Source organism: Triticum aestivum, chromosome 1A (genome assembly GCF_018294505.1).
Source record: "Triticum aestivum cultivar Chinese Spring chromosome 1A, IWGSC CS RefSeq v2.1, whole genome shotgun sequence".
NCBI lineage: Eukaryota > Viridiplantae > Streptophyta > Magnoliopsida > Poales > Poaceae > Triticum > Triticum aestivum.
This window is the reverse complement of record NC_057794.1, coordinates 565,454,438-565,475,473: the sequence shown is the minus strand read 5'-3', so window position 1 is coordinate 565,475,473 and position 21,036 is coordinate 565,454,438. Positions and strand designations below refer to the sequence as shown.

Genomic DNA, 21,036 nt, shown 5'->3' with positions numbered 1-21,036 from the left:
TAGGTTCAGATCGGCGGTTGGCTAAACGGCCGCCTCCGACTCGGGTTAAAACGTTGTGCCGGGGCGCCGGGGCGCATTACGGTCACGAAAAAAGAACATCCAGGCGCCTCAAACGGACCTGACTGACCGACAGTGTTCATATCCAGCAAAAATCAACCACCCGGACACACGCCTCCAATGCGAGAACATCCATGCCGTCCTCCTTGGCAATGAGGACGGCCGGCATGGGTGGGGACTGGCGACTAGGACAACAACTGGAAGGGAGAGGAGGCGTGTGGCGCACACGAGCGACAGATACGGTCCTAGCCAGAGGAAGAAGATGCGGGGCAAACCTTTTTTTTATTCAACGGACCACACGGTTCAGATCCAATGGCTAGACGCGACCGTCTAAACGATTGGGCCGGCCCGCCGGTGCAGATTAGTGCCCTTTGAAGGGTTCGATGAATCTTTCGCGGAACCCTCTCAAACCCCACTAGCCCCGGGACACTTTTTTTTAGAGAAGCCCCATGACATTTGGTCCCACAGCTCGGGAGCAATTTCCCCTCTCCTTCGCTGTTCTACTCCACTCCACTCCACTCCACAGAGAGCACGCGCCGCTAAAAACCCTCGTCCCGGCCGCGGCGCTTCCGGCGACGGCCATGGACACCGGGGTGCCTGCCTTTCCCATGAGCCCGGTGATGACGGAGATGTTCCGGCAGCTATTCTTTGACCCGGATCAGGTGGAGGGCTTCCTCGCCCACTTGCTCTCCTACACCCACTGCGCCCTCCCAGAGCCGCCCGTGATGGCCGGCGCTCGCCTCTTCGCCCTCCTCCCCGAAGACTCCGTCGACCACTTCAGCCGCCTCCCCGGCGCGCTCCTCAGCAACGCCGTCTCCTGCCTCCCCGTCAAGGACGCCGTCTTCCGCAAACGTCCCCTACTGACCATGCAGCCCCGATAGACTGGCCGCACGACGCGGCTGCGCCCCCCGCGACGACGGAGTCACATTCTCCTGTGCCTCGTATGCTGGAAACAAACTGTGCGCTGCAGAAACGTGGCCTTGTGGACAGCGTCGGCTTGTACCGTGACGGATCGATCATCGATCTGACGTCGGCCATCACCATTCGAGGGGTTTGTGTGCCGATGAGGAGGAGAGTGGCATCGATGACGGTGGCGAGTTTGAGATGTAGATAGACTTTCCCACGTCGTTCGACATGGCCGATTTTTGCCAATCGCGGCTGTAGATCCTGCAGTTGTGTTTCAGGAATTCCTCGAATGCATTGTACAAACGACGGCTGGCCTGGTCGATCCATTCCTCCATGCTTTTCACTCGCTCACCGGCCAAAAAAAAAGAGTACAAAACTTCCACGGTACAAACAAAACGTTGGCCCGAGTCCGCGGGCCGTGGCAGCCGCCCCCATGCAAGCAACGGTGCATGTCTACGCGCGCCTCACGGATGTGCCAAACGGGCCGCCCCCTGGTCGTACGTTAGATTCCGTTGGTTATAAACCAAACACTTTTGTGCGTGCGCCCCCTCTTCAACAACAGTGCTTGGCAAGTCCACGGTCAACTTTCTGGTGCAAATATTGCGCCATGCTAGCTGACGGGGAAATGATGGAGCTTGCCTCCACTTGGTTCGTCCCATGCTGCAGCCTGTTCTGTGCATTCTAGACCTGAAGCTGCCAGAAGGCCTAGCGCGCGATTTAATACAGCTAGCCTTGCTTTCCTGCACCAGCCCAACCCGCTGTACAAGATCACCGTGGTCGCAGAGGCTTTTCCTCTCCGCGCCCGTTGCTTCTTCTTCCTTGAGCATACACTTCCTGGGCAAAAAAGCAGCCGAGCAATGGCCACCGTCCCCATGTCCCAAGTTCGTGTCCGCAGCCGAGCAACTGACCGCCTCCTAGCATCCGTCGGCAGCGGCGGCTTTGAGGACTCCACCTCCCAAGTTTTAGGCCTAGACTATTTGGTAGAAGCTGTTCTTGTTAGGGTAGACAGTGTCAAAAGCATCCTTCGTTCTGGTGTGGTGTCTAAGGCCTGGGCAAGCGCCGCTCTAAGGGAGGAGATGCTTCTCAAGTTCATGGAGGAAAGATCGCCTCCTCTTCTCGGCATCGTCGTCGAGTACGGCGTGTGGGGGCACGACATGAGGTATGTCGAGTTTACCCCCATGCCGGGCATGGGCTCGGCCCTCCGTGCGCATGCCTGGGAGGTGGAGGCTGCATTCGCCGACGACTTCAGCCTCGACACCGTGCTCTTCTCAGGCTACGGCGAGGTTGTCGTGAGGGAGAAGGTGGCGCCGAGAGGGTACGCCAAGCGCTCACTCCTTGATCCTATTACCACAACTCGCCACCTTCTGCCTTCCGACGACTTCTTCCAAGAAGCACCCGCGGCTGTTTGTGCGTGCTTCGTCGTCATCGACGGCGTCAAGGCCTTCTTCCACGGCTACCCGCAGGTACATGATGGTCCGTACATCCATCACGGTGCTTACTGTCTTCGCGTTTGCACACTCATCGAGGAAAGATGGTGGGTCAATGTGTCCTTCCCTATAAATGCATGACCCCCCCCCCCCCCCCCCCCCCCCCCCCCCCCCCCCCGCGTTCCTCATGAAACCCCGCGGGCTCTCGTTATAGACGGAGTGCTGTATATGATGTATGCTGTGGGTGTACTTTTCTCGTGTGAGCTGTCAAAGGGGGCGGGATAGTAAACTTGCCTGAATCATTTAGCACGGCCGTGAACATGGATTACATGATTGCAAGGTGTGGGAAGTCCGAGCTTTGCTTGGTTCGTCTTGTTGGTGACAGCATGCATCGATGGTCCTGTGACATGGCTAGCCAAGAGAAGAACTGGATCTTGCGCAGTACATGCAACCTGCGGCGGTTGTTCGATGGCCATATTCCGGCATCATTCTGGGAGACAAGGTGCTGTGGGGGTGAATCTTCTGCTGGCAAGACTGCTTCTAACAGCATGAAGATTAGAGCTCTTGGAGAGAACTTTGCATACGCAATAATGACGTTTGATTTTTGCCCATGGATATACATGCTTGATACAGACAAATGTCACGTTGTTAAAGTCATCAACTCGTTCAACCCAGAGTCTGTGGTGTCGGTGACCACGGTCTACATGCCATGGCCAAAAACATTCCCACGTGCGTAGAATTACCAAATCAGTTGATATCCTAGTTGCTGAGCTATGTATCCATGAAAATTATCATTCTGTGGCGGGCGAGGTTTCATTTTTCATTTATAATTTAGCTCTTGATGAGCTTGTAAGCCGGAATGTGACTTTGCCATTTTATGTTATGAAGCATCTTTCCAGAAATAATTTAGCTCTTTGCTGTTGAATTGATGCTTTCATATGCAAAGACGCTTGCATACTCTCTATATCTCGTCCCGCGTTTCATTACCATTTTTCATATGCAAAGACGCTTGCATACTTTGCCATTTAATAGTTTATTCCGTTTTTCATTACCGGATAGTTTCTGTTGTCTATTCCATCATGCATATACCCGAAAAAGAGGGGGAGGTTCGAACCTTCATGCAAAGGTTCTCCATGGCCCGCCTGCGCGCAGCATGGGCCGAAGGCCGGTGGTCCAAGCCTGCAGCACTGCGCACTTGGCAGCCTAGTTCTGCCATGTTGCAGCCCGCCTGGTCCACTTCCTCTATAAGAGGTAAAAAGCATCAAATGAAAAATGCAATGAAAATGCAAAAGAGGTAAGAGGATGGACCAGATCCCCACGCGAATGAGCGCTTGTGATTGCAGCCGCGCCAGCGAAACTTTTTATCTTTGCTTTTCTCTCTCTCTCTCTCTCTCTCTCTCTCTCTCTCTCTCTATATATATATATATATATATATATATATATATATATATTCTCCCGTTGACCCCAGAAGCTGCTTCTCATGGCGGCATTATGATCCATTTTTCCCGTATAATCACAGAAGGCTCCATTGCAGATCTCGATCAGGTCATGAGCAACCAACAAGGCTTCCTCATCTTTCAGATTCTTGACTCCACCATAATCATATCTGAAGATACTGACAGGTGGTTGCTGCTTCCTAAATGACCTCCAAAGAAATTCGTCGTGTGTGTGGTGTTATGAAATGGATGGTGCATATACGGTCATTGCTATACTTTGCCGATCGTGGATCTAATCCCTTTGACATTTTTTTTTCCTTGCCTACGCATTGCTTTGGTCTTGAGTGTGTGTTGGTGTTGAGTGTTGATTGTGTGCTTCATGGGCGGATCTGGGCCCCAGGCAGCCCAGGCCATTGCCTGGGGCGTGGGATTTTTCTTAGCCTATATATAATTGGTTCGGCCTGGGGCGCAGCCCACTTCCAAGCCCAGGCAGCCCGGCTAACTGGCCCAATCGCCCAGCGCCCAGGCCATCCCTGCCTGCTTCCTGTCCGCACGGTGGACGAACGAAACCAGCCGCCCCTTCTTCCCCCGACTTGACAAACCCTAGGCGACCAGGACCAGCCGTCCCTGCCCCCCCGGTCCGTTGCCCGCCCCTTCGATCCCTTCTGCGGTCATGCGGGCGTCAGGTTGCGCCACTGCCGCGCTGCGCGCTGCTGCTCCGTCCGGCGAGGCGTGGAGGCGGCGACTCCGGCGAGGCTTGGCGTCCGCGAGGTGCTCGATCCCTTCTTCCTGGCGTCCGGCGAGGCGCGGTGGCGGCGACTCCGGCGAGGCTTGGCCTCCGCGAGGTGCTCGATCCCTTCTTCCTGGCGTCCGGCGAGGTGCTGGTTTGCCAGGAGCTGAGCCGCAATACTGAGCAGAGCAGAGAGGTATTGCTTAATGCCTTGATGCCTTGATGCCTTTGTTTTGTTTTCTAGTAGATGTCACTGAATGATGATTTTCACTGCTAGATGCCACTGATTGTTAGATGTGGAAACCTATTTAGACATTTAGTAATTTTGTTTCTATAAGATCTTACAGGAAGGCAAGATGAGTAACCGAAACAAGACATTCAATTCATTTTTTCAAGTTCATTAAGCGATTTTAAGGTTATCGCAATCGCAGATGCCTTTTGCCTTGTCCTAGACGTAAGTTCTCAAATTTTGCATCTATCATTAACTCCTTTTACCTGCTATATTATGCACTGATTTGCATTTCAAAAATTATATTCAAGGTTTAGCATCTTCTGCTATTGAAGATATAGGCATGGGAGGCTCAGATCAACCAATCCATTGATTTTGTATCAATCTTTTGTATCATTTATATACGCTACATATTTCTTTTGATTTTTCTTGCTTTATTAGTTAACCCATCATGGAACAAATATTGCCGTTGAATATTATGTTTGGTGTATTATCAGTTGTGCAATATAGATTCACTTTCGTATGCCTTGAAACTGGAATTTTTTTAGGGTAGTTTTTAGCCCTTAGTTTCTCGCCCGGGGCGTCAGCCAATCCTGGCTCCGCCACTGGTGTGCATCTTACCTATGCAGAGGCTGAGTGTATGTTCATAGCGTTTGTATCCTCTTGATGCTTCATTTTAAGCCAATAAAATCCACCTTTTATCAAAAAAGGACCAATTTTGCATATAGATCTGCCAAACACTGCATCCTTATTTCAGATCGAGACAACAACACTAGCCAAAGAAAACTGTCCCTGACAACCTCCTATTTTCTTAGGACTTCAGAGGAATCTTGATGCATAATAGCTATTGTTTAATGGATCAAATACTAAAATGCACCAAACCTGGTTAGGTAACTCTTTGCAGGGTAAGCTATTACTGGATCAACTTAGAACTGCCCATATGCCAGTCCTATCTCTAGACGCAATACTCAGGAGCTACTCTTGTCTTAAGCCTGCTCTAGAAGGTGGAAGCATCAATCTGCCTAGGTAGCTGCTGCATGCCGGTATGTCGCATTTTATCCTGCTTTTTGCTCCTTATTAACCTCTCTCTAGCATGCAGATGCAACCCATACCAGATGATGCATGCTTGCATACGTGATGCCAGTGTAACAAACTTATCTTGATTCACTAGTAGAAAAAGAGGCTTCCGTCCAGCCCCATTAGTCGTGAAACTGTAGGAACCGCGACTAATGAAGTCTTTAGTCGCGGTTCGGCAGATGAACCGCGACCAAATGCCTGGGCCCAGGGCGCTCGCGGGCTTTAGTCGCGGTTGGCCAGGCCAACCGCGACTAAAGGTGCCCAAAGGCCTTTAGTCGCGGTTGGCCAGGCCAACCGCGACTAAAGCTCCTCCCTTTTAGTCGCGGTTTGTGGCACGAACCGGAACTAATGGGGCTGAGACCTTTAGTCCCGGTTCGTGCCACGAACCGGTACTAAAGGTCCCATTTTCAAACTCTACCCCCCCCCCCCGGATCGCCTTTTCAGTTTTAAAAAAAATAAAAGAAAATAATGGAAATGTTAAAAAAATAAAAGAAAATAAGTTTCTCATGTGATATGTGGTCTAGTTGTTGGGAAAATTTGCAAATGTGAATTTTGACTTTATTTGCAAAATCTCTCTGAAATTTGTAAAAATGGGCATAACTTTTGCATACTAACTCGGATGAAAAAGTTTTTTATATGAAAAATCATCTACTCGAAAAGTTACATCCAAATTTAACGGGGGGAACCCCGTTAAACATTTTCAAAATCCTCAAAAACCTAATAGAAAAAAAGTTACGGGGCTTGTAAGATCTAGAGTGGAAAAAATTGAAAAAAATTCAAACAGTGGGCAAACTATGGTCAAACAATGGTCAAACTAATTATTCTAGAATATTAGTGTTACTAAATAATTATTTTAATTATTTCAATTTTGGTCAAATCTGGTCAAACTGTGGTCAACTGTGGTCAAACTGTGGTCAAACAATGGTCAAACTAATTATTCAAGAAATATTAGTGTTACTAAATAATTATTGTTTTTTAAAACAATAGTTTCAAACTCAAACAGTGAAATGTGTCACTTCATGCTCAAGCAAAATTCCTGAAGGTTAATAGGATTGACATCTTATTATTGTCAGGAAAACAACAAGTGCAGACTTGGAGCGTGGGAGAATAGAACCCGGAAGTTAAGCGTGCTTGGGCTGGAGTAGTGAGAGGGATGGGTGACCGGTTGGGAAGTTAGATGATTTGGAATGATGAGGGGTGATAAAAGAATAAATTGAGAAGTGATGAGGGGTGGTGATTAGAGACTAGAGGTTAAAATAATTCAGAAATTTGAAAAAAAAAATTCAATTTTTTTTTTCAAAAACCTGTGGCGGCCTTTAGTCGCGGTTAGCCACAAGAACCGCGACTAAAGGTCCTCCGCCCACGTGGACGGGACTTTAGTCGCGGTTCTTAAGCAACCGCGACTAAAGGGGGGGGCCTTTAGTCGCGCCCGTCTGGTCGCGGTTGCGCAACCGCGACTAATGGCAGTTGCGAACCGCGACCAAAGGCCATTTTTCTACTAGTGATTGCAGTGTATGCAGGAGGTAGCGAAATGGCTATAGCATGGGTGGAAGCTCTGGTGACGCGATTGAATTTCCTTGTGTTCCGGATAGTGCCGCTTGTCAGCTTAGGCATGTATCTCATCCTCGCCATCTTCTCCGACAGCCGCCGGCGTGAAGACAAAGGTTGGAACTGGAAGAGATCTTGGAAGAGAGTGTTAGTGTGGGTGGCGTACCAGCTGACTGACTGGGGCCCGGCATATGTCATCGGCAACCTGTACCTTGAAACCGAGCCGCACGACAAGATAACCGTCGCATTCTGGGTGCCATTCCTCCTGATGCACCATGCTCGGTCGGACAACATCAGCGCCTACGCAACAGAGGACATTAAGCTCTGGGAGCGCCTAATCGTGATAGAGATCCCCTTATCTTTGGGATCCTGCTTCATTGTGTGTAGGTATATACTTACTGAATGTTCTGCTGACTGGTTTTTGCGCTGGGCGGCTGGCATCATGTTAGCCCTGGGCCTTTTGAAGCATCTGGAGGGTATGCTGGCACTATGGCGAAGCGACTTGGGCCACATCCGGAAGAGCGGGTTATCCAACAAGCAGACGATCAAACTTGATGATTATAGAGATCAACGGAAGCTGAACCTGGAAGATGAGGAAGCCCTGCTGATTGCTCATGACCTGTTCGAGATCTGCAAGGGAGCCTTCTGTGATTATAAGGCAAAAATGGGTGATAGGGATGATAAAAAAATGGATCATGACGCCATCAGAAGCATGTTCACTGATAGATGGGAGAGTATGTGCAAGGTAGTGGAGATGGAACTCTCCCTTATATATGATATCCTCTACACCAAGGCATCCGTAGTCCACACCTGCCATGGCTATTGCATCCGTGTGGCCTCACCGCCCCTCACCGCCACTGCGCTGCTGCTGTTTTTTCTCCACTGCAAAAAGGGCATGGAGCCAATAGATAAAGATGTCAGTTACATATTGCTGTGGACGACCCTCTTCCTCGACTTGAGATGGCTGTTCGGAGCACTAGCATCAGCATGGACATATTCATACTTCAAACGCCTGCCACACAATTGGTTGAAGCATGAATTATGTTGCCGGGGAGGATGGAAGAAGCTCCGTTACTGGGGTGTGTCTCAGTTTCTCTCCCGGTTCTCCTTGTGGTTGTGGACATGCGCATGTCCCAAGGATCCCAACAAAAGCTACAGAAGGTGGGCGGGCACCTTCGGGCAGCGCAACTTGTTGGACCAGTGCACCGCAGGAAACAGGCACAGCCTATACAGCGTATCCAGACTGGAGATTGAATCGGAAGACCACTCCAGAGACTCTGAGATTCCATACCTTGTCAAGAAGCTGGTGTTCAAGGTTCTATGTGCAGATTTATTCCCTCCTCCCCAGAAACCGACTGGCACCGGTTGCAAAGATAAGGAAGAACCAGAGAAGGTTCCCCCTGTGGGAGGAATTAACCGAACAAGCCCTCCGTTGCTGCCCTGCCCCAGGGAGTGGATCTGCAGTGGTATGGACAATGTACCTCCTGCATGGGCGCACCATTGCCCTTGCGAGGAAGCCGCAATGACCTCATCCGGTCCCTATGAGCAACAAACTGATGATTGCTGGAGGTATGATCAAGCCCCGCCTGAAACCTATGAGCAAGCTTGTCTCTGGAGAAATGTCCACGTCGGTTCCATTCATGACCAGTCCATGCTCAAGCTCAACAACCCCAACAATCAAGCTGCTCCCCCCAAGTCCACGGATTTCCCTCCTGAGCTTCAAGACGCCGTCCTCATATGGCACACCGCCACGGATGTTTTCCTCTCAAGTAACCACACCGCAGCGCTCCAAGATGATGGGAAGGCAATCAAGGCGATATCAGATTACATGGTGTTCCTCCTCTCCAAACGCCCCAGCATGCTGCCGGGCCTCAAGCTCCGCAGCCTGTACGAGAATGCCCGCACTACTCTGAAGGAGATAGGGAAAGTTAAAGAGAAGGATAATCCCAGTAGTTATACAACAAAACAAGAGAAGGCTAATGAGCTTGCTAAGTGGATGCTGAAAAATGTGCATCATCTCAAGGACCCAACTTCTGCTATCAGGAAAGAATTAAGGAAGGATCGTCTCGAGGGCCTTGATACTCTGTTGGAAGGAACTCATTTCGCTCGGGTCCTGCTACGCCAAATACCTGATTGGAGGGATACTGACGTGGAAAAAAGTATGCGTAAACTTGCGTGCTGGATTCCACGTCTGCAGGAACTTTAGTATGTAAGATGATAAGCGTTCCCTACTCCTCGAGGGGGAGTCGTGGGCTGTATATATTGATGTGCCGAAGCCAAGCCTTGGCGTACAAGGAAGGTTTTACAAGAGTTTGAGTAGAACAAGTAAAGGAAAGAGTTGGAGGCTGCTACGGAAACTATATTCGCTAACACCCTCCCTTAATCTTAACTACCCTAGATTAAGATTACTCTTGAACTCCTCAAACGGTCTTGCTGGTAAAGCCTTTGTAAAGCCGTCCGCCACTTGATCCTTAGAGGGAATAAACCATATCTCAAGTTTCTTTGCTGCAACCCTCTCTCGCACAAAGTGAAAATCAATTTCTATGTGCTTTGTTCTTGCATGAAACACAGGGTTTGCAGACAAGTATGTTGCTCCCAAGTTATCACACCATAAACATGAGATACGATTTTTCTTGATCCCCAATTCCTCAAGAAGTGATTCAACCCAAATGATTTCAGCAGTTGCATTCGCCAAGGACTTGTATTCAGCTTCTGTGCTTGATCGTGACACAGTTGCTTGCTTTCTAGCACTCCAAGAAATAAGATTGGACCCAAAGAACACTGCAAAACCTCCAGTTGATCTTCTATCATCACTGCATCCTGCCCAGTCAGCATCAGAGAATGCACTCACAAGAGAGGAGCCAGAACGTTTGAAGTGAAGTCCTGTTCCCATAGTATGCTTCACATATCTTACAATTCTCTTGACAGCTGACCAATGTGCGGAAGTGGGAGCATGAAGATATTGACAAACTTTATTAACAGCAAATGAGATATCTGGACGTGTGAGAGTTAGATATTGTAATGCTCCCACAATACTTCTGTACCTTGTGCTCTCTTCTTCTTGAAGTGGCTCACCTTCATATGCTGAGAGTTTTTCTGAGGAAGATAAAGGTGTAGGTACTGGCTTGCAATTCTTCATTCCCATGCGAGACAAAAGCTCAATGATATATTTCTCCTGATTTAACACAATACCATCTTGAGTTTTTCTAACTTCAATCCCAAGGAAGAAATGCAAGTCACCCAGGTCTTTCAAGGCAAACTCTGAGCTCAAGTCATGCAGAAGTGCATTAGTAGCATTTTGTGAAGAACTTGCAACTATGATATCATCAACATATATAAGCACAAAAATGACTACTCCAGCCTTGTTATAAATAAACAAAGACATATCAGCTTTAGAGGCAATGAAACCAAGATATTTCAACTGTAAGCTTAATCTGGAGTACCATGCTCTGGGTGCTTGTTTTAGACCATAGAGTGCTTTGTCAAGCTTGCAAACATAATGTGGTGATTCCTTATCCTCATATCCAGGTGGTTGTCTCATGAACACTTCTTCTTCCAGAACACCATGCAAAAATGCGTTCTGTACATCTAGCTGTCTTAGGCTCCAACCCTTGGATACAGCAATGGCTAGCACAAGTCTGATAGTTGCAGCTTTCACAACAGGACTAAAGGTGTCCTCGTAATCAATACCATAACGTTGCTTAAAGCCCTTTGCAACTAGACGTGCTTTATACCTGTCAATGGAGTCATCTGCCTTCTTTTTGATTCTGTACACCCATTTACAATCGATGATATTTTTGCCTTTTGGGTTTGGTACAAGATGCCAGGTTTTGTTCCTCATAAGTGCAGAATATTCCTCATCCATTGCCTTCTTCCACTTAGGATCGTCAAGTGCACTACTCAACGTTGTTGGCTCTCCTGAAATACACAACATTCCATATGGTATAGTTCCATCTTTTCTTATTTTAGGATTCCGTATACCTTTCTGTAGACGTGTCATAACCCGTGAAGAAGCTGCTGGCTGAACCTCAGGAATGCTGGCCACAGAAGATCCTGACGAGCCTGCATGTGCTGACACAAGGGAATCTGCCGCCTCCTGCGCAGATGATCCTGCAGCCGAAGGTGTGGCCGCCTCCCCAGAGCGCACACAAGGGCCAACCGCCCGGTCCGGCACAGCCGATCCGCTGCCCGACCGCGGTTGCGGGCGCACGCAGGGCGAGGGGGATCCGGCCCCACTGCTGGTCCCTCCTGTTGCTGAGGTGGCGGCGCGGGAGTGGCCCTCCCTGGATTCATTGCCGCAGCTGACAGAGGCGCGATCCAAGGCGGATCTGCTCGCGCGATTCGAGGTCTGCCCGCGCACAGGAGTTCCAGGCGCCGCGGATCACCTTCGTTGTCCGTGCCAGGTTCGTCTTCTTCCTCAGCATGCAATATAGGATCAATTTGAGCTATATTTTCAGGATTTTGATCAATTTGAGCCCTGTTTTCTCCAGAGACCTGCACAGGCAACAGAGAAGAGCAAGTACTAGTAGAAATATCGTCACTTTGATTAGTACAATTGTTGCCCCCATGATCAAAAGACCGAAGATGTGGAGGAAGAAGAAGAATTTCCTTGCGAAGAAGTGCACCGGCATTGGGATGAAGTGATGCAAACGGAAACACGGATTCATCAAAGACAACATCTCGGGATATGTAGACCCTACCACTAGGAACATCAAGACATTTGACCCCTTTATGCATGGGACTATAGCCTAAAAAGACACACTTTTTTGAGCGGAAAGCAAGTTTGCGTGTATTGTAGGGTCTAAGATTGGGCCAACATGCACAACCGAAAACACGAAGAGATGTGTAGTTTGGTGTGACACCAAGGAGTCGTGTAATAGGAGTTTCAAATTTGATAACTTTGCTTGGAAGCAAATTGATAAGATATGTAGCAGTTAAGAATGCTTCATCCCAAAATTTAAGTGGCATGGATGCATTTGCGAGCAATGCAAGCCCCATATCAACTATGTGACGATGCTTTCTTTCAGCAGATCCATTTTGTTGGTGAACATGAGGACAAGAGACATGATGTGATATGCCAAGTTTTTGGAAGAAAGAATTCAATTTTTCATACTCATCACCCCAGTCACTTTGCATAGCAATGATTTTAGAGTTCAGTTTGCGTTCAACAAGATTTTGGAAATTGAGAAAGACTTGGAAAACATCAAACCGTTTCTTTAACAAATAAATCCAAGTAAATTTACTATAGTCATCAATAAAGCTTACATAATAAGAAAATCTCCCAACTGAAGTAGGGGATGGCCCCCATACATCTGAAAATATGAGTTGTAGAGGAGCAGTAGACACACTAGTAGAGATGGAATAAGGTAATTGATGACTTTTTGCTTGTTGACACGGATCACAAACTGACTCAACACTATTCTTATAAGAGAGTTTATTTTTGCTAAGAACGTATTTAACTATGACTGAAGATGGATGACCTAAACGACTATGCCACCTTGATGATGATGGCTTGGTGACAATGTTGGCTTGCTTATTTGACCGTGAAGAAGATGATGATGATATAAGTGGATAGAGGCCTCCCACGCACCGTCCTCTAAGAATGATTCTCCTTGTTCTCAAATCCTTAACCAAGAAAAAATAAGGGTAGAATTCTATGAGAACATTGTTATCAAGGGTGAATCGATGAATGGAAACAAGATTTTTTGATGTTTGAGGGACATGCAAGACATCATTCAGGTGCAAATTTTTCATGGGGTTTTTAACAATTGAATTACCAATGTGAGTGATATTCATACCAGAACCGCTTGCCGTGCGAATTTGGTCGCCTCCATTGTACTTCTCCCGTGTTGTCAGCTTCTCAAGTTCACCTGTGATGTGATTTGTTGCTGCACTGTCGGCGTACCAGTTTGTATCTACGCCATAGGAGACAGCATGCGCCTCCTTCTCTTCCTGATCGTTCTCTTCATAGCGCCACCAGCAAATACGTGCGCCTCCTGGATGGTGCCTATAGCATATCTGACATTCCGGGTAATCGTGCTGCTGTTCACGCACCTGCTGTTGTTGTTGTTGTCGAGGGCGTCCTCTGAATCCGCCGCCTCTGTTTGCAGGAGAGGGCTGGCGGTCACCGCGGTCACCGCGATCACCACGGCCGCGCCCCCTTCCTCCTCGCCCACGGGGTCTGCCGTGGGACTGGCCACGGCCTCTGTAGACTGCGTTGGCCGATGAATGAAATCCTCCTGAAGATGAATCACCCAGCATCTCCATCCTCTGATCAAAAGCAGAAATCTGAGCGAAGAGGTCGTCGGCGGTGATAGCGTTCTTGACAGCACCGATCGCTACAACCACAGAGTCGTAGTCGCGATCAAGTCCCGCCAGGATGTAGTCCACCATCTCCGGGTCAGAGACAGGGCGCCCAGCAGCAGCAAGTTCATCCCCAAGGCTCTTCATCTTTGCCATATACGCCGAGCTCGACATGGTGCCCTTCTTGGTGTTGGTGATGGCGATCCTCAGATTGGTGATCCGGGATTGTGATTGCGAGGCGAAGAGATTTGTCACCGTCGTCCAGAGCTCGTAGGTGGAGTCCTTCCCGACGACTTGTGCAAGGATTTCAGGAGACATAGAATTGAGTAGATATGATAGGACCTGTTGATCTTTGGCGATCCAGGGCCCGTAGAGGGGATTCGGCTCTAGGGCCGTGGTTTTATCCGCCTTCGTGATCTCCACCATCCTCGATGGAGCGGCATCGGAGTTGTCCAGGAGCCCAGTAACCTGCGCACCTCGCAGGGCTGGGAGAACCTGAGTCTTCCAGAGGATGAAATTTCCTCTTGCGAGCTTCTCTGACGGCGGCGATCCAAAGTTAAGAGCAACGCCGGCTGAGGAAGCCATGGAGACAATGATATGTGGTTTAGGGTTTTGATCTTTGGCTAGATGTTTTGGGAAGAGGTGGCTCTGATTACCATGTAAGATGATAAGCGTTCCCTACTCCTCGAGGGGGAGTCGTGGGCTGTATATATTGATGTGCCGAAGCCAAGCCTTGGCGTACAAGGAAGGTTTTACAAGAGTTTGAGTAGAACAAGTAAAGGAAAGAGTTGGAGGCTGCTACGGAAACTATATTCGCTAACACAGTATATGGATGATTCTCGCATGTTAAAGTTCATCCTAGAAGAGTGGGTGCATCTGCTCATGTACGCGTCCATCCGGGCTAGCAGGGAGGCCCATGCCGAGCAGCTCAGCTGTGGCGGCGAGCTCACGACCCCCGTGTGGATCATCACGGAGCACGCGGAAGACACGTTTGTCAGATCCAAGTGCCCATCGCTTTTCCTTTAAAAATGCTGCCTCATGAGACTAGCAAGTTGTACTCTTGGTTTGGCGGTCTTGGTTTGTATCCGTGTATCTCTTTCCTCCGGTTTGGTTGTATTTGTGTTCATCTATATCTCTGCTTCTCTGGTGAAAAAAAGGTGTCTATTGATCACCTACTGTTTAAACTCTGTTGTGATACTTTTCATCCCACTAGCTAATCTGTAGTCTCCTTCAGTATCTAGTTGTAATCTTGTTTTTCTGGTTTGGTGGTTGTACTCTGTACTCCTTCAGTTCATTTTTATTACAACTTTCTGGTTTGTTTGTATGTGCTTCAATATTTACCTGAGAAAGAGAAACTTTTCATTATTAACAGAGATGGGTTCAGATTGTATTCTTGATGAGAGATTTGGTTCATTTTCAATCTTTCGTGATGAGGCCTGTTTCTTTTTTCGCTGGAACATTTGCTAGCTTCATGGGATGTTGGTTTCCTGACCGTACTCTATATTAAGCTTTCATTTTACTACCCGAATTTGATGGCTTTTGAATATTTTTCCCCACCAATGTTACTGATGTGTCTATGCTGTTCTTGAAATCCTTTGCTCACTGTACCAAATGAATTTGTACAGTCTTGCTTGTTCACATTTTTCTAGTTGTGATGCCAATTCTTGTGTGGACCGGATATAACATTGATATTTCGTGCAAATAAGCAGTTTACAATAACAATCTTGTAAATGAAACAAGCATGAAAGGTGTTTTTATACTTTACACCATTCATCACCAAAAATAAGCTAAGATCCATAAGCCTTTAGAAACCCAATCAAATGAATTTCACTGTTTTTTCTTTTCACCGCGGCTTAAGCAGATTCTACTGGGACAACTGGCTTATGCACAAGCCGAAGCTGAAGCAATTCCTAAACCAGCCTAGCCTGGAGTTGTATCTCTGAATTAATTGATTTGTCATTTCCTTGCTACCCTTGATTTGCATCAGCAAGTGATATGTCCGAATCTTGATCTAAGAGGCCTCCGTGGATTTGCCCTTAGCATCGCGTGTCTCGTCTTGCAGCAATAACGGGTGATCGACCCTACCAACAGCGGAGCGGCGGCACACCATCAACTCGTGCCGGTGGACGGGTGGAGCAAGGTGGATGGTTCCCAAAGGACCTGACTGTATTTTTATGTGTGAGGGATTCTCTATTACGAGACCCTTGTTCTTTCGCGAAAAGGAAAATGTTTTACAGGTCTCGTGCATGAAACCAAAAAACAGTTGTAGAAGGATGTCACAAAAAAAAAAGGCAGTTGTAGAATCCTGCACTTACTTATAGCAGGTTACTTGATCAAACAACGCAAACTACCAGCTCGCTCGATTACTACCAGGTTAGTCGACGGCAAAACATTCTACCAGATTGAGAATAATAGGGTGAAGGCACTCGTGTGTAATTTTGAGATTTTTTAGAGTACCGCCGCGGACGATGACGACGAAGAGCCGCCTACGGCAAACAATTGGAGCCGGTGCCCCGCCCGTCGGGCCAAGCCTCGCCATCAAGTTCGAGGAACCACCGTGGCCTGGGCCATCCATGATTGATGCAGCATCATCTGCTGGTCCTCGTTGCCGTCAAAAAGAAGAGACAAAACGCAGCAGTTCTTGTACATCCCCAAAATACCCTTGCTCTGGATAATATTTTTTTTAAAGAAATGTTCGTCTCCTGGCCGCTGCCGCGCCTGACCAGTGATGGCGGCGCCCTTCACGTCGGCACGTCCGCCACCGACTCCCGGCAGAACCTTCCGGTTCCCAACTCCAAGGAGGACAGCGCCCCCGACCGTCGAGGAGGCAGGCGACGGCGCGGGCGCCCCACGTTCCCAGACAGCATGGTTGTGGCGGCGCCCCCTTCCGTCGCCCCCGGGGGCGACGAGGATACGGGTCCGACGCCCCTCAACGTCGTGCTGGATCGGCCGGCAACGCAGGCCCCGCACACGGTCTCCGGTATGACTATCAATTTCGCGTCTGCCTACAGAGTTCTCTTTCTCACTTTTTTGTGCCATGGTTTTCATTGTTTTTTTTTAATTTTCACTGGGGGGAGAGAGTTTCCCCCACCTGAATATATTAATCAAGGAGGCAAAAACCCCAGAGATTACAAGCACCAACTAAGATGCCTAGCAAGAGAATTACACAAGGGGGGGGATAGAACAAACTGAAGGGTGCACCGAGATGCCTGTCCGTCCCTTGCTACTCCAGGGCCATTAACCAAGTATCAACATGGCCCCGGGCATCCGTTTTCAGGCGCCCACGCCACAAGAGAGCGTCTTCCCGGCAGCCCCGCAGCAACCGAGCGAGAGAGGGCCGCTGCCCTTGGAATACCACCGCATTCCTATGTTTCCACAAGTGCCAACAACAGAGCATGGTGAAATCTCGGGCAGAGCTGACAACTGAGCTCGCCGAAGAAGCCAGCAGATCCAAGGCGTTAACCGCTGCGGCATTGACCTCGATGCCAACATGTCTCCAGAAAGCCGCTGCGAACGGGCAGGAGAAGACCAGATGGTCCGCGCTCTCCGGCTCCCTTTCACAGATTGGACACCCGGCCCCATCAGCTTCGACAATGTGCTTCTTCAGCAGCACGTCTCTGGTGTGAATGCGTCGCTGCGCCATCAGCCAACAGAAGAATTTGACTCTGAACGGCACCCGCGCATCCCAGATGAACTTCGCCCAATGTAAGGTCCTCCCGCCGAACCTCAGCAGCCGGTATGCTTTGGCAGACGACAGGCGCCCACCTGGGGCGGCGATGTGGATGAGAGACCGCTCGTCCTCCCCGCCTCGGACCGGCGCGGTTGAGATCATGGTTGAGACCACAGCTAATTCCTGCTCCCCGCCCCGCGTGAGGCGCAGCACAAGGTATTGGCGGAGCCCATCGGCTCGAACTTGCCAGACCGTCACCTCCACCGAAATGGAGTGTGAGAAGAGTGCAGGAACGCTGCCGCGATAGGACCACATGGCAGCCATCGGTCCATCCAGAAGGAGACAGTGCGGCCATCCAACACTTCCACCGAAGAGAGCGCGCGGTACAGGGGGATTAGCCTGGCTAGGACCACTCCCTGCTCTCCCAGGGCACGGTCACCATTGCCCAGCAGCGATCGCCCATTTGCCTCCGCCCAGACCCAAGCCGCCCACCGCGATCGTTGAGCAACATGAGGTCTATGAACCATTTTCAGCAAGAGGCATTCATTTTGGGCTGCAAGGCTGCGAACCCCCAGCCCTCCTTCATTTTTCGCGCGGCAAACCCTGTCCCAGGCAACCAAGCATTGTGCTCCCGAGGCTCTCTCAGCAACATTCCATAGAAAGTCCCTCCGCATGGCATCCAGCTCTCTGATCAAAGCTGGGGGGAGGAGCAGGGCAGCCATGGCATAGGTTGGTAAGGCATCCAGAACCGCGTTGATAAGGACCAAATGTGCAGCGGGTGAGAGTAGGCGCGCCGCTCAACCAGCAAGATACTTATCTACTCTTGCGAGCATCGGCAGAAAATCCGTGAATTTCAGTTTTTCCCACGACAGCGGCAACCCGAGATAGGTTTGCGGGAAAGCTCCAACCGCGCAGCCCAGCGCCTGAGCGACCACACCCTGGGTCCCTTGATCAACATGAACTGGGACGAGCGTGCTTTTGGCAAAATTTATCCGCAGCCCAGTCGCCTCCGCGAACATATCCAGGATTTGACGGAGACGAACCGCGCCCTCCTCGTCTGCCCTCATGAGTACCAACGTGTCGTCGGCATATTGGAGCACAACGGCGGGGGAGCCGGGCACCAGCGGATGCCTCATGACCGTATCCTGACGGATCAGCTGATGCAGCACGTCTGCAACGATCAAGAAGAGGTAAGGCGAGATCGGATCCCCCTGGCGGAGACCACACTTCATTTCAAAATTTTCCGGGCACCCCATTCAGCAAGACCGCCGAGCGGGATGAACGGAGGATCCCGTCAATCCAGCCGCACCAAGCAGGTGGGAAGCCACGAACCTCCATGATAGAACGGAGGCTCTCCCAGTTAACCGAGTCAAAAGCCTTGGAGAAGTCTAGCTTCAACACAACTGCTGGCGTTTTCCTTTTGTGGCAGCATTGGACTAATTCAGTGGCATAGACAAAATTTTCAGAGATGCTCCTCCCTTTCACGAATCCAGACTGGTCTTCATCAATCAGATCCACAATCTGCTTTTGAAGCCTGGTCGTCAGCCCTCGGCACAAGATCTTGACATCTCCGTTTTGCAGGGAGACAGGCTGGAAATCAGCCGGCGTCGGCACATCGGTTGTCTTGGGGAGGAGAGCCACATAAGCTCAATTAATCCCATCCAGGGAGGCAGAACCGGACCAGAGGTCATCGAACAGCCTCTGAAGATCATCCGCCACTTCGCGCCAAGCCGCCTGGTAGAAGGCAGGCCCTAGCCCGTCGGGCCCAGGCGCACTGGTGCGGTCCAACGCCTCGACCACGGCCTTGACCTCTGCGGGGCTGAATGGAGCGATGAGAGGCGGGCCGTCCACCCGCGCCGAGTGGGCGTACAACCCAGAGAGGGAGAAACGCCAGACGGGCCGTCGCGTCTAAGCTAAGAGGCCGGTGAAGAAGCCCGGTAGCGCGGCGGCCTTTCCTGCATGATCCACCACGCGTACCCTTTCGACTTCCAGGGAGGCGACTGTATTGCAACGACGGCGGTGAGAGGCGGACGCGTGGAAGAACTGAGTGTTCTCGTCCCCCTCACAGACCACCCGCATCTTCCTGCGTTGTCGCCAGTGAGCACATTGGCGGAGAATCGAGCTCGCAAGCGCCTGGCACGCGTCACCTCTCAGTGTTGATTCTTCTGCAGACAAAGAACGGTTTTCCTCCAAAAATTCAAAGAAACCGATCAAGAACCGGCAGTCGTTATCAAAAGTAGGGATGAACCGGTGACGCTTTTTCCAAGCCTTGGAAGCAGACCTAAATGCTTTCTTTTTGGCTGAAAGAATCCCAGCCGCGCCCGTGCCTCGGACCGAGTTAACCCAAGAAGGGAGAGTGGAAGGGAGGAGAAGGGGGTCGGTTAACCAAGCATTTTCGAAGAAGAAGCGAGAGGGGGTGGGGACTTTGGTGGAAGCAGCCACCAAAAGAGGGACATGATCAGACGTGGTGCGGGGAAAGGAGGAGAGAGTCGAGTCAGGGAAGGCCGCGTCCCACCTATTGTCGAAAAACGCCCTGTCCAAGCGAGCCAAGGTCGGGGGGTTCTGCCGATTAGACCAAGTGTATAGACGATCCGAGAGATGCAGTTCGTGGAGGGCAGCAGAGTTGATCGAAGAGTTAAACTTAGCGGCACGCCTGACGTCAAAGCGATCATTATTTTTCTCTGACGGATCACGGATAAGATTGAAATCACCAAGAACGAGCCAGGCATCCGAGACAATAGCAGGCAAGGCAACCATGTCTCCCACGAAAACATCCACGAGGGAGTGATCAGAGGGCCCGTACACATTGGCAATCATCATACGCGCGGCCGAGGAAGTGCAAGCCAGCGTGACAGTAAGAGAGAAACGCGATTCAGAAGAGGAAACCAGGGAGTAACGCGCAGGATCCCAGGCCGTCACCACACCTCCACGGCTCCCATCCGCATCCTTGGTGAGAAACTCCGTGATGCGCCCTAGAAGGAAGGTAGCAGCCTTACGGGAGTCTAAGACAGAAAGCTTACTTTCCTAAAGGCAAACAAGACTAGGGTTGGCTGAGATCACAAGGTTTTTGACAACGTCGCATTTGTCCTTAGAACCCAAACCCTGGACATTCCAGAACAACACACGGACAGTCCTAACGGAACTACTCCCCATTACAACGACAAACACCATAGCAACACGAATTAAGGGAAACACCAGCGTAGTGCAGGAAAGACCGAAGAAAAGATACAAGCCAGCCCGAGGGGATGCGGATAAACGACGACTCACGGCTTGCCATCGCCACAGCAGTGACAAAGTCAGGGCCGCTAATCATCAGCCGGGGCAGGCACCGGGGCAGTGGGAATGGAAGCAGCCGAGCGACTTTTTTCTTGCTTAAGGGGGCAAGAACGCCATCAAGGATCTTGTCTTCCTCTGCCTTCGCCTTGAGCCTGGGAGAGCATCCCATCAGAGCTTCTTTCAGGGCTTTGAGTCTGACGGCTTTGGCTTCGACGCTAACCCAGGCCGCACTCTCCTTCCTTGCCAGACGGAGACTGCGCCTGGCTTCGCCTCCAGCTCCTGTCACCTCGGCAGCAGGCAGGTCCCCGTCCAGCTCGACAATGGTCACCATAGAGAAGGAGCTTTTCGAGCCAGAGACGGGCGAATCGAGGAGGAGA

The 21,036-nt window shown here is 50.1% G+C and overlaps 1 protein-coding gene and 1 long non-coding RNA gene across 3 annotated transcripts; both read left to right on the top strand.

Annotated features, from left to right (window-relative positions):
- Window positions 1-4,371: 4,371 nt before the first annotated feature.
- On the top strand, window positions 4,372-5,264 carry LOC123181440 (uncharacterized). Of its 2 annotated transcripts, none has more exons than XR_006491734.1 (3): window positions 4,372-4,752; window positions 4,904-5,010; window positions 5,097-5,264. It is a non-coding gene; the product is annotated as an uncharacterized lncRNA (long non-coding RNA). The 2 variants fall into 2 exon arrangements; XR_006491733.1 differs by having other exon boundaries at window positions 4,895-5,010.
- Window positions 5,265-7,285: 2,021 nt separating this feature from the next.
- On the top strand, window positions 7,286-16,648 carry LOC123068272 (uncharacterized). The gene has a single exon (XM_044490803.1). The coding sequence runs from the start codon at window positions 7,394-7,396 to the stop codon at window positions 9,614-9,616; it is 2,223 nt and encodes a 740-aa protein (XP_044346738.1). The 5' UTR covers window positions 7,286-7,393; the 3' UTR covers window positions 9,617-16,648.
- Window positions 16,649-21,036: the final 4,388 nt, after the last annotated feature.

What these genes read in the sequence shown, in the direction of transcription:
- LOC123068272 (XM_044490803.1), top strand. Translation starts at nt 7,394, where the DNA reads ATGGCTATAGCATGGGTGGAAGCTCTGGTGACGCGATTGAATTTCCTT.